This window comes from Barbatula barbatula (genome assembly GCF_947034865.1).
Source record: "Barbatula barbatula genome assembly, chromosome: 15".
Lineage (NCBI taxonomy): Eukaryota > Metazoa > Chordata > Actinopteri > Cypriniformes > Nemacheilidae > Barbatula > Barbatula barbatula.
The window spans coordinates 19,445,290-19,459,513 of NC_136778.1; the positions used below are offsets into that span (position 1 = coordinate 19,445,290).

Below are 14,224 nucleotides of genomic sequence, written 5' to 3' on the forward strand. Positions count from 1 at the left end.
CTTTTGGTGGTTCTAAATTTCACATTTGTCCAATAAATGCTTGTAAAATTTTCTCAACTTTATCGGTTAGCTTTCTGAAACTCTTGGTCATGACATAACAACATTGATCAGAGTTCAAGTTTAGTTAGCAGCTTGTTTTTACTGAAATTTATTGATTCGCTTTAGATGAAATTCACAGATCCACTGCACTCAATAAATGCTAAAATAGCGTTTGAGTTAGCGAATTTTAAATATAGTATACAATGCAAAGCCCAGCTCTACGTTTCTTGATGTTAATATAATTAAAAGTAGCTCATGATCTTCCTCTTTACCAAAGTTGTGGAACTCTCTCTTGCACTGATTTCAGGAGAAATGTGGCTGAGGATGTTGTCAACATCTTTCTGGAAAAAATGCAAGTCGACAGAATTATAAACTGCTGTTAAAAAAACATTGCTGGTAAAGAAATGTAACTTACTGTGTTGTTTCTTGCAGAGATCCTTTCCATAATCGTGTCCAGCAATCCATACAGGCCAAGCACTGATGCAACTCAGAATGTTGCATAGGGAATAACTGCTTTGTAAACAATTTTAGCACAAGGTTGCAACGTAAAATAAAATGGGTCTATTTATGAAAGCATTGCAATAACATTTATTTAGTATTTAAAGGACAGTTAACCTGGATAATGTTTATTAATGATAGATGGTTATCAGCCAAATTGAGTCTTTTTCTAAATATACAGCCAATAATCTTAAATAACTCAATAGAATAACTAAACGATAGTACCGCTGACTAAACCCAGCTGGGCACATGTCAATTTAACGGATTTATGGTCGAATCGGACAACAAGCCTGGCAGAGCGAACTCATTACAGATATAAGAAGTGTATCTGACACTCAGTAATGATATAATGATGTTTAATTACCTGTGGTTGTCCGCGATTTGCAGCTGACGGATATAATCCATCTTCAGAGGTATGCCGCGAGCGAGTCGCATTTGGGGTGACGTCAACACCCTCGTTGACTGATTGGCTAGAGGAGGAGCTGTCAATCTAGAACTAGTGGACCAATGGTGGCGCCGAAGCCCGCCCTAATTACCATGAAACTTGAACTGCAGCATTTAGAAAACCAAGCGCAGAAAGTGGAAACGAGAGCAAAGGGGAAAAGACCGTAAGCACGGACAAAAAAATAAATATGAGCGAAACCTGATTTTGTTTGTGATTTGGAAAATGTTGAATTCATGTTTCAAGTTTTATGCAGAACTATTGTAAACGTGTTAACATTTTGGATTCACGCTTATTACTTTTCGATCCGTGACTGCGTTGTTTGTTGTTTGCATTTGTTTTTTAGTTTTTTGCGCTATTATTTTACACGTGTTTTCAATTTTTTTATTTACGCTCATTATTTTTCAAACCATGACCACAATACTTGTGGCGGGTAACTGATCCCATAGTATGTGTGTTATGTGTGTGTGCGTGTGTGTGTGTGTGTGTGTGTGTGTGTATGTGTGTGTGTCTGTGTTGTGTGTTCTTGCATGTGTGTCATGCGTGCGTGTGTCAGTAGAGTGAGAGATTGAAAGTGTTTTATGTCCAACTAAAATCCATTTCTCTGTTATTGTAGGTATGTGAGTGAACTACTAGGAGGAGAAAACTTTGTTTCATGCTCAGTTGTACTGCCAGCTAGGGGCGATTCTAGGGTCAGAGCTTTAGGGCTACTCCAATGAGCCCCACTGCCACCACCCACCCTCTTTTCACACAAAAACTAAAAAATATGTCTTTAGAAAAATAACTTTATTATTTTAACTCCAAAATCCAGATTTCTTTTCAGAACACCAGCTTAATTGGGAGAGTTCACACAGTGATATGTTGTTTGTTTTCACTCTGGTCCAAATGCCAGGGCTTCATGTTTTCATGACGACTGACCAGAAAAGACACAGGTGACGTCATGTTTACATGAGTATCAAATTAACGAAAAATTTTTAACAACAGAGACAAACATACGCACTACACAGGTACGCAGTCTATTTGTCGCACTGCTGTTTTTGTTTCATGCTCTAGCAGTTCATAAACAAAACTGCATGCGTCTTGCGGAAGTACATAACCGGCGCTACTTCTCTCCGTTTATTACTATGAACTATGGATGAGGTCATGTGCTACTCCACAGCGGTGGCGACCCGCTGGACTAAAATAGTCAGAAAATAAACACTTATTATAGGTGTACCATGGTGATTCAGGAAACTGACTCCAGTACTCACCGATATGGTTTCGGAATCTGAGGTAACTCTAGGTAAAAGGAAAGAAGTGTGAGACACAGCTTTGGAGCAACTTAGTTGATTCACAACACTACATAACGGGTTCTCACTCTGCGTGTGTTTCGGGACTCTCCCTGCAGTGGTGGTCCAAACATGAAGGTGCACACAGTGAGATGGCCAACCTTGCACACATATACTTAGCAACACCTGCTACATCGATACCTTGGGAAAGACTGTTTTCACTGTCAGGGCATGTTGTTCAGAAGAAGCGAGCTGCCCTGTCGTCTGAAACTGTAAACAGGCTTGTCTGTTTGAGCAATTGGCTCAGTGGGAAGAAAGGAAAGTAATGGAAACGTCTCGGTTACGTATGTAAACTCCATTCCCTGATGGAGGGAATAAGACGTTGTGTCGACAGATTGGGGTTTGACTTGAGAACCTATCATCTCTGACTGACTTGAAAAGACCAATGAGAGTTGGCAAATTAAATGTAATGCCAGTCTCCGCCCCGGACATCCGGGTATAAAAGGGAACCGGCGTGCTGCATTCATTCACCTTTTGTGCTGAGGAGCCTGAGAATCGTATCTTGACTGCTGCAGCAGGCGGCCAGCTTTGTGGCATGAAGAACACAATGTCTCGTTCCCTCCATCAGGGAACGGAGGTTACATACATAACCGAGATGTTCCCTTTCCCTTTTTCACCACCGGCTGCCGGCCTTACCTGGTGGTATCATATAAGACTCGGGCTGACACCGGTTCAACGCGAAGGCTGCTGACCTCCAAAACAGACAAAGAGCTGCTCAGAGCTCCTTAAGCTCTGCTGGCGGTCCAAGTAGAGGCTCAGCGCGCGTACTGAACACAACACGGAGGGGGTTGGGTCTTCTTCCCTAGTGAGGAGCGTCTGCAGGTTCACCACCTGGTCCCAAAAGAGCGTGGTGGAAACTTTGGGCACGTACCCTGGCCGGGGTCTCAGGATAACGTGAGAGTGTCCGGGTCCGAACTCTAGGTAATACGTGGCCACGGAGAATGCTTTTAGGTACCCTACCCTCTTAATGGAAGCGAGCGCAACTATGAAAGCCGTCTTCATCGACTAATGAGAAAGAGCGGCGTTTCTGAGGGGCTCATAAGGGGGCCTCTGAAGGCCCGCCAGGACCACATTGAGGTCCCAAGAGGGTACGGAGCGTGGACGAGGTGGATTCAACCTTCTCGTGCCCCTCGGGAACCTAATGACCAAGTCATGTTGTCCCAGACACTTCCCACTGATTGGTTCGTGATGAGCGGCAATGGCGGCTACATACACTTTCAGCATGAAAGGGTAAAGATTGTTCTCGAGTCCCATTTGCAGGAAGGACAACACGCTCCCGATCGAGCAGCTCCGTGGGAAGAACAGCAGGACGAGAAGAGGTGCCACTTAAAGGCCTTTAGTCACCTCGTGGCAGGGGCCCTAACCTGAGTGATGGTCTCCACCACCGCCGGGGTAGGCCACTCAGGATCTCCTCGTCCCGTCCAGGAGCCATACATGGAGTTTGCAGAGGTCTGGTCTCGGATGCCACAACGTGCCCTTCCTCTGCGAAAGAAGGTCCTTCGTCAGGGGAATCGGCCAGGGGGAGTTGTCGTCAGAAGCATTAGCTCTGAGAACCAAGTCCGGTTGGGTCAGTAAGGTGCAACTAGTAACACTCGATGCTCCTCTTTCCTGACCTTGAACAGGAGCTGTGCAATGAGGCTTACTGGGGGGAAGGCGTACTTCCGCTTGTCCCGCGGCCAGCTGTGCACCAAGGCAACTGTGCCGATGGGGGCCTCGGTCAGGGAGTACCATAGCGGGCAATGAATGATGTCCAGGGAGGCGAACAGGTCCACCTGTGCCTGCCCGAACTGCACCCAAATGAGCTGCACTGAGCGGGGGTGGAGCCCCCACTCTCCGCAGGGTCTCGACCGAGGAGAGAGCGCATCGGCTGTCTGGTTCAGGTCGCCCGGGATTTGTGGCCGGGACCACCCCCGCCGAGGATGCCATGTGTCCCAGGAGCCTCTGAAACAGTTTCAGGGGGACCGCTGGCTGCTGCGTGAAGAGTTTCAGGCAACTCAGCACTGACTGGGCACGCTCGGTAGTAAGCCGTGATGTCATGGAGTCAGAGTCGAGTTCCATCCCGAGAAAAAAGATGCTCTGCACAGGGCAGAGCTTGCTCTTCTCTCGGTTGACCTGCAAACCAAGACGGTCTAGGTGCCGGAGCACCAGGTCCCTGTGTGTACATAACAGATCTCTCGAGTGTGCCAAGATGAGCCAGTCATCGAGATAGTTGAGTATGCGCATGCCCTGCTCCCTGAGGGGAGTGACGACGGCCTTCACGACCTTTGTAAAGACTCGTGGAGACAGGGACAGACCGAAGGGGAGGATGCGGTACTGATATACTGTGGTCAGGATGGGCAGCATGGTCAGGTAAACCCCCCCCCGCCGTCCCAACAACTCTATTTTTCCTTAGGACATCCCGCCGAACCAGGTCGACGCTTGGGGGGGGGTGTGACGAGATTGTTTTCCAGATCCACAGATAATTACAATAAAAGTACCCTCCAGGGTTGTGTTTCGCCAGTTCTGTGTACGTGTTGTTACTTTGCCCGCGACAATGTCCAGTATGGTTTCACTAATAATAAACAACATACATTTGCATAAAGCATCATTATTGTCCATGCCAATGTTGAATAGAGTAATGTAAACTTGAAAAAGGTTAATTTAGAACGGATAAAAATGTGCGATAAATCACAAGTTAACTCTTGACAATCATGCGATTGATCGCTATTAAATATTTTAATCGATTGACAGCCCTATTTAGTCATAAGTACTTATAATAGAGAAACAACATTATGAAACACCTCTCTGGTTAAATCAAACAAATGAGACGTGGCCCTCTCAAAGGGGCAAATGTTGACGATTTTATTAACCAAAATGTAAAGGAATCATGTACCCATTATTTGACTATTATAAGTTCATCTCACATAGTAAGGTATTTTGTTATATACTGTATCTCTAGTTGTACATAGTAGAGTCTTTGTTATCGTTTGGGGGCCACACCAGATACCGAAATATTTGTGTTTTGATAGAGTCACCATATCAAAATATTTGTTTCATCAAGAAGAAAAAGAAAATCGTCTTCACTGCCAATCGGGCCTGTCCGGATGCTGTTTTTTTACAGGTTTTAAAAAGTTTAATAATTCCATCCGCCTGATTACTGTTGAAGTGCAATAGCAGCAGTGAAAATGTGGTTATGGTCTGCAGTATAGACCACACTTGATGATGGCATAATCTAAAACGTAAAATAATAAATAAGCACAATTGTCTTGTTAAAAACGGCAATGTTTATAGTGCATTGCATTTGAAATGCCTTGCTCAAAAGCTCAACATAATCTAAAAGAGTCTGCAGTATTTATATAGGTGTTCAATAATTTTGCAATGATTTAAGATAAAGTAATGTACTGAAATGCATAGTCTATAACAATAACAACAACAACAACAACAATTATTTGAAACCTTGAGATTCCGACTTCTCAAAAGTTTCAAAACACAAAGAAATGTTAAATGATCAATATGTTTTTAGTTTTAAATGGAAAGAAAGGAATTATTATATCAAGGAAGAAATTATTACAACAAGCCAAAGTAGAAAAGGAGTACAATTAAATCATTCCCACTCATACCTTCTTGTTGAACTGCATTTTGCATGTGATTAGCCACATGATTTTGGAGCTCGTGTAAATGGTTAAACATCAATTTACAGTAGGCACAGTGGTATTTTATGCAGCACACTGTGCATCTCTTAATAAACAGACAGGGGTCCTGTCCTAGAATAAGTCGGAGGCATATGTGCAGGATAAACAAACATTTAAATAAATCAATAAATTAGATATATTTTATTTAATATTCTTTTGGCGGACATGTAGTGCAACTAATTTAACTTGTCCTTAATTGTCCATAAGTATTTTAGACTTTTTAAATAACATATAATGACACAGACTCCGAGTTGGAATACTTTTCATTTATACAGAAACATATTGACAGCATCATATCAAATCGCATTCAAAACGGTATACAAACTTGTTTAAAGGAGTCATATGACATAGTTCAATGCATTATTACCTTGTGGTTTTGGTGTAATACAATGTGTTTATACATACAAATTTTCACACACCGTACATTACAGTAGCTTCTCTACACCCCGCCTTTCTAAAACACGTAGATTATTTGAAAACTCATCGGTCTGGAAAGTGCAGTTTGCTCAGATTGGCCAGTTGAACAGTGTATTGTGATTGGCTGAATACCTCAAGCGTGTGGCGGAAATGTTTCGCCCCCTACCATAACCACAAACTTCCAGGACGAGGCCGATAGGCAGTTCATGGCCGTTTCTCAATATGCATTCTTCAGCAGTCTTGCTTCCTTATGTTTTCGCTTGTGTGTCCCCTTGGCTCTGGAGCTAACATCCTTTCGAAAAGTGAGGCCATTTCTCAATATGCGTTCTTCAGGAGTCTTCTTGCTTTACGTAATCAATAACCGTCAAAGTCCGATTCCAATTTTCAGGAACACAAGAACAGAATCCTATGTAGCCTTGCACGCTTGTGGAATCCACTTGAAGGCTCAGAAACGGCTGCCTCACAAGACTGGTCTCCGCAAGAACACAAGTCCGTTCTTTGGATTCTCACTTGGAGAAGCTACGCCTTCAGCTTTGTGTGTAGATTTGGGCGGCGTCATGCAAACATTACCACATACTGACGTAGAGATGTGGGGGCCTGATTGATCAAGGCGTTTTAGGCAGATCTGGATCTACTTCTCTTTTCGTTAGAGTACATCATCATGTGGAAAACTTTGAGTTTTGAGATTTTGGTTGTCTTATTCATGCACAAACGGTAATATAACACAGTAAATCAAAAGCAAAACATGAAATTCTGTCATATGAATCCTTTAAACATTCAATTGAACAACAAAGTGTTCTACTTATAATAAAAGTTATAACTGTTATAACAGTTAAACAGATAAACATCCCAGCAAACATTGGTCTGACAACAATGTCATGTCCCTGGCCGAAAATAGTTGTGGTAGGATGGCATAAATCATAAAAATATGTGACACAGAACATTTCCTAAAATGCATTCAGATACATGTCAACTGTTCTCTTGGGTTGCCTGTATAAATGTTACTTTGAATCGGTTGTGATACTGTTTTGAATCGGTTGTGAGAGGACGTCCTTTATTGACGTCTCTCACATGTTCATTTTCAGTCCATCATGACCCTCTCCAAAATTATTATGAAATATGCTAAAGGAATTGTGCTTACACCTTGATTAATACTGCAATGATTAATTTCAGTGCCCCAATTAGTTTTAAAAAAAAAGGTCACGCAAGACCCATTGTAAAAAAGCAGTTTGTTTTCAAATCTATTTTAATGACAAATTATACTTGCAAAGTGCCCTGTGTGGTTAATTGATTACAAAGCCACTGCACTGTAGTTGTTAATAGAGATGTTTTCCGTAGGCCTATATTCATTTTTTTTTACTTTTATGAAAGTTATGCATATACACATAAATCAGATATACATTTATAAATATTTCTGGTCACAATTTAAAGTGGATGATTGCCAAAACTGTGCTGCTGAGATTTTGTAACAAATCTCGCGATATTTCAGAATCCCACAATGTCATAGATTTTCTCGCGAGTGAGCGATGACGTATTTCCATTTATTTCTATGGCCATGTCGGAGGACGACTTGAATGGTGAATGAGTATTGCAAACCTACTGTTGGGTAAGTAAATTTTGTATTGTTTTATTAATGTGGCAGAGTTTTACTTTTTCGACACGTAGGAACTGAAAGAAATTATGCGCACATTGTCAACTGCTATGTAGTTTGAGTTTGGCTCAAATTAGCTAGCAATCTAAAAGGTAGTAGTGTTAATGTTAGGCTTTGCCCTAAAAAGAAAATCTGATGGTTTCTACACTTGAGTTGTGCTATGTTATGCTTCTTGCTAGGAAATTGATAGCAAAATCATCAAGCCCCCAAACTGTTAACATTGGCTGAGTTTTGTGTCACTTTCTAAAAACAGTTACATTTAACATTAAGGTTGAGCAATTTCATGCAAATACAGGAACATTGTGTAAATAGATCAACGGTTCCCAACCTTCCTTGAGATGTTAACAGAGTTGGTTGTATAGCACATCATAGAAAACTATGTTAGCAACTGTAAGTTATAACAGTTGAAAAAAACTAGTTAATTTTTAGCTTTTTTGCACTATTTTTGCCTTCTCGGTTTAAAATCCTCATCTGGCCAACATCACAGGTTATGACGTGACATGTACATCGATGAAAGACCGGTGTCTCATAATTATTCATGACAACGCCTGGTGGGTTTCTATCTGACCCTTCAGAGGCGTTCATGGCACAGGATATTAAGCTGATGGATAAATGACGAAAAAGCAGAACACTTAGCAGGAGTTGCAAAAATACAAATTCTGATAATTATATATAAAAGTATATTTTTATGTGAAATATACTATATGCGGTATAAATGTGGGGGAAGGGCTTCTCCACTGAAACTGATTAATACATGACAGTTGTTAAAATTGTGCACACAGAAACAAGCGTGGATGGCCATTTGGAGCTCTCGGCGGGCCAGAGCTCATGTCTCCCATGCCGGACTGATCGCTGATTTAAAGCCCAAGTGGACTTTTGGACTCGCTTATGAAGGCATCCTGCATCAGTTTTCCATCTCTTCAAATGCGGTAACTGTCATATTTGTTATACTTCCATTAAAATAAAAACTCATATTACATTGAGTGGTTTCTGTAATACCGCTGTGGCTTGAAAGTATGATTTGTTTAATGACTAATATATTTTAAGATACGTTATCGGATCACTTTCTTTTCCCCCGCCCACTCCCCCACTATTCTTCGCTACAGGAAAGCTAAATTAGTTACTGTTCCACTCCTTCACTTAACCCCCCCCTTTCCCTTCCTGCTGAATGTGGTCAATTTCAAAAGCGAAAGTAAAAGAGAAATGAAACAGTGCACATATGAATTTGATTGCGCACATATAAACCCAAAGACTGTGAAACTTTTAAACGTGATTTCGGTCCTGTCTAATGTCTCTTCGATTTAGGTCCCCTGGTTCCGGCTATGGCCTCAACCACAACGACAGTAATGTTGAGATGTTGAGATTTGTTCTTGCATAACTATCACAAAATACTGCAAGCAAGTCAATGCAAGCTACAGTGCCAACACATGATATTCAGAACCAAAGTGACCAGAACATGGTGTAATTAAAAGAAAAATGTGTTATGCTATCTGGTATTAGGCCAAGCCCTGGCACTCCGTTGGTAGAAAAGGGTCAATGATGATGTTAACACTGAGTCTGAGAGCAGGAGGAGTACAAACAGAGCAGGATGAAGCTATCTATGAGGAGGACACAGTAGAGAAAACGCTGTGTGTGCAAACTCTGAGCCCTCTGGAAATGTGTCAGCAACACTGCCAGCAGAAGAAAAAAAGTGGCAATATTCAAAATGAGGAATAGCCGAATATAAAAGGTTGAGCTGGGTGTATCCTCGGTTTCTGCTGTAGCCACTATGTGCACTTCTTTAAATTTCCGCCCCTTTATAGATCCAACCTTTCTCCCCTTTCGTACATCACTGTAATCAATGAATGACCTTGAATCATCATCTCCCTCATCTTGAACCTCCTCATAGGCATGCTTCATTGAGAGTTGTCTCTCCTTCTTCTCATTTGCCTCGATACGAGCAAAGATATCTGGTAGACTGTCAGAAAGGATTGTCTTTTTGCCTCCCTTTCCTTTTCCCTGCTTTTTATAGAGGCCAATAATGTCAAGAGTTCCTGCAGTGTTTCTCTTCTCCGAGAATCTAAGCAGACGCTCAGCAGTTTTGTGAAAGTTGTCTGTGTTAAGAACCCGTGACAGGATGTGTCGTTCTAGCTGCTGAAAGACTGGTTTGACATTCTGAAGACTGTCCTCAACCACGTTAACATATTCCTCCACTTCTTTTACAGGCTGTTCCTTTATTTCTAAAGCACTTTCAAACACCACTTTCTTTTGATCCTTCAACACTATTGCATTTGGGGCTTTGGTGGAAACCTCAGATGTAAGAATACATATGGTATAAGTGTGTTTTCTGGTGCCTAGATAGATGTTTAGTCTTTCTGAATCACCACGAACACTGAAACTTTGCACATCCTCTCCAGGCCCAAAGAAGATGTAAGCCACTCTGCTTGTGGGATTCCTCAGTGGCATAGTCACATTCACATAGTTTGATCCATTATAAGGGTACCCCCGTGGGTAGCTCCAATAGCCCACTGTTGCCCTTTCACTCCTTCCCATATCATCCAACCAGAACATCTTGTATGATTCATTTCCGTTTCTGATCAGAGCACCATGAACTCCATCATCTTGGGTGTTTTGGAAGGGCAGGTCTGTATTGTGAAAGAAGGCACTTATTTTGCTTGTTGGACTGCCAGGATGCAGATGAATATGGTCTACCATCAGCAGCAGTTGAGGATTAATCAGCAACAAGTTTCTCTGAAAATTTTGGATCTTCAGTTCAGAGTTGTAAGCTGCCCTGCCCTCCCCACGGATAAACACCATGCCTTGCTGTTCTAGAGCCACCTCCACCCGACCATGACAATCTGCAGCTTGCCCATGCTTATATTTTAACCATTTAGAGTTGCAAGCCTCTGTAACTTGACCTTCCCATGGAGCAAAGCAGCTTTCAGACACAGCAGGTCCAAACATGACAGCATTATTGAGGGAGGTATATTTGGGCCCATACAATGCTTCTGTGATGAACTGAACTCCATTTGGGGCAAAGGTAAAGGAGTTCTGGTCTGGGTGCTCATGGCCAGCATTAAAGTTTCGCCACCCTTTGATCCAGTCTTTGTATTTTTTTTGGTGTACAATGTCAAAAATAGCACGTCCACCAAGCTTTCCAGACTTAAAGGATAAAAATGTGTGATTTCTCCCAGCAGGAAGGGAACTTCCAAATGTTACCACTCCCCAGTCTTCAAAAAAATGCAAATGGGATGTTCCATAATCACGAGGTGGGGTGGGCTGAAGGCTGGCATCATACCTACACAGTGAAAAGATAAGCACAAGGAAATTGTGTAATAAAGCTGCAATAAACACATCAGTGTAAAACATTAAGATTAAAATGATTAATTATACTGTATATATTAGATGTCCTGAGGACAACAACTATAAAATGTAAACTATGCCACATTCATACATGCCACCATATTGGAACAACATTTTGGGTTGTATGGTTATGTAATATAGTTTTGCAAATATATATGCAATAAACACAACCGTTTCAAAAGAAATTTCAAAAGACTGACATATTAAGTTATGTCAGATATCTTTAGAATTTACTATGAGAGATGCAAAATTGGCTATAACTATTTCAGAGATAAACAGGCTGAAACACCCCTTTTAATCGTTTTTTTTATGAAAATAACACAGTGCTAGATGAGCTTAGTCTTGTGACTGTCGGTGTATATTTCTTTAGCCTGATGGAAGTTTATGTTCTGTATAACCCAGAAAGAATAAGATGTATTTACAAGCAAACGCCCTGGAAAATTCACCCATGAAATCTGCTCACAAAACGTCCTCGCTTTGTGGTAAAGCAAAACATGACACAATTGGCACCAAAAGTATAAATATTCACAATAATTTGTTTTATAAAGTAAAGACATAACAATCATATTGAAAAGGTAGATTTATCCACACACATAAAACATTTATTTACATAAAACATCATCAAGGAGCTGCAGCCTGAAATACAGGTCAATCAAAATGAAAGTAAAATAAACAATATGAGAATTCAATGTAAAAAATAAACTAATAAAAAAACTAATAAACCAAGCATAAGACAAACACTTTTATGCTCTTACAAACTACAAATAAATGTTACTGAGTTATATATTTTAAAATTGTGCCAAATATGGTGCTTCATAAGGATTGGCAGCGCTCTGTAAAGCTCAATAAGGCAATATTTGCTATTTACAAAGTATTGCATACAGTTTGGCAGTGCCGTACAATGCTTGGAAATGCTTGGTAAATCATCAGGATTTAAATTACATCTGTCTCTCTCTTTTTCTTTCTTTGACATTTCTTATGGCCGCTGCAGATTTTGCAGTTGGGGCGGCTTTGCCTGTTGTCTGAAGGTTTCTTCTTTACAGTCATCATCTGAAGTGCCCTTATTACTGTTGAATACAAATAGATTAGAAATATACTTAGAATTTTCCACATTTTGTACTTAGTCTTGGTCTCTACATCAGCAACAGGCCTCATTTGCGTTATCTATGATAGTGTAATGGATAGGGATGCACTGATAGGGTTTTATTTGGCCGATACCAATTTTAACAAACAACTATCGTCTGATTCCGATATCGGTCAATTGCTTAGTACTTTACAGAACATGAATTGGATATATTTAACATTTTAAGAGAGGTAAAAGTTAAGAAAAAATACAATAAGATTTTTGCTATCCAATATTTATTTTATTAACAACATTAACTCATAGTTGACTTAAAATTTAACATTTCTTTAAAAAACGTAAATAAAGTAAATAAAATGTTGTTGCTATTTAATAATTTTGCTATTGAGAATTTTACTTTATAGTAGGGTTGCATGATTGTACCGGTGCTATGGCATCACTTTAACTTTTATTTAAACATTTACAGTATTTGCTACAATTTATCCAATAACTGTAGTTAATGCTACAAAATATTGTAGTGAACAGAATAATACAGTTTACTATAGTAAATCTTTGGTTTATTTTGTAGAATTCAATTATGAACATGGCACAACATAGTGATACTACAGTACATGATATAGTAAAGTAAAATATTGTGGCGGGGAGTGGGGTGCAAAAGTAAATCAGCGTCGCCTGGGAGATAATCCGGTGGCCGATTAGCTGCCGGACATAAAAACCCAGCGAGAGGACGCAGACGGGGTGCCTGTTGACTCGCAAGCACCCTAAAGCTAACCTACGTGTTGTGTTTTCTCTCTTCTGCCCCATCCAGTGACGGAAACGGACTCAAGTTCCTAAGAGGAGTCAAGGCTGGCATCGGAACCCCCCCAGCTACACTACCGCACGGCACGAACAGCACCCCGGAAGCTGTATAATTTCCTTTTTCTCCTCTGTTGAGCTTTATGTTAATAAAACTTCCCCCCGGGGTTTGCTGTCCCAACAACGTGTCACAAGTGGTGGAGAATGCGGGCATACTACTCACTGATGGCCACCCAGAGGGACGACTATGATCTTCTCAAGGCAGAGATCCTGGCAAGGGCGGGGTTATCTCCCATGTGCGCCGCACAGCAGTATCACGCCTGGGGCAGCAGGTGGCTCACCTCTCCGGTCTGGTACATCTATGGCTGCTTGCCGGTGAACCCTCGGCCCTTCAGGTAGCAGAGCGTGTGGTGGTCGACCGGCTGCTGTGAGCCCTGCCCAGGCATCTCCGTCGGCCCGTCGGCATGAGGAACCCCACAAGCCTAAGCGACGCAGTGGAGGCAGTGGAGCTCGCGGAAGCGTCCTTTGCCCGAGACCTGGGAGAGAGAGTAGGGACAGCACCCCGGAGAGGTGGGCGACCGCCGGAGGGTAAGTCACGACCAGTAGTGAGGCCGGCCGCCCCCGGGCCCGTTGACGAACCCATGCCTATGGAACCACCGTCCCCCGGGTGTCGAGCTTGGACCGCAGGGTGTGTGGTACACCAGCTGGTCCCGCCCAGTGCCCCGACTCGGAAAGTCCGGGTGGGTAACCAGACTCTTCGGGCGCTCCTGGACTCCGGAAGTGCTGTCACTCTGGTCCAGCCGTCTGTAGTCGCCCCTCTTCCAGAAAGCAAGGCCCGGCTACCCATCACGTGTGTTCACGGAGATACTCGCTATGTACCGGCTCGGCGAGTGACTATTGCGGCGGAGCCTGGATCCTGGCCGGTCGAGGTGGGCATTGTCCAAGACCTCCCAGTCCCGG

General features: G+C 42.1%; 1 protein-coding gene and 1 long non-coding RNA gene across 2 annotated transcripts in view; both read right to left on the reverse strand.

Moving 5' to 3' along the window:
- Window positions 1-250: 250 nt before the first annotated feature.
- Window positions 251-940, reverse strand: LOC306905079. Its single transcript, XR_013787693.1, has 3 exons — window positions 902-940; window positions 455-552; window positions 251-380 (listed from the first exon to the last, which is right to left on the reverse strand). It is a non-coding gene; the product is annotated as an uncharacterized lncRNA (long non-coding RNA).
- A 5,289-nt stretch (window positions 941-6,229) lies between these two features.
- dse (dermatan sulfate epimerase) overlaps window positions 6,230-14,224 on the reverse strand; it is a 34,064-nt gene continuing 26,069 nt past the window's right edge. Inside the window, exon 6 of the mRNA XM_079475604.1 lies at window positions 6,230-11,323. Within this exon, the coding sequence (XP_079331730.1) occupies window positions 9,592-11,323 (1,732 nt within the window). The 3' untranslated portion in view covers window positions 6,230-9,591. The remainder of the gene's footprint in view (window positions 11,324-14,224) is intronic.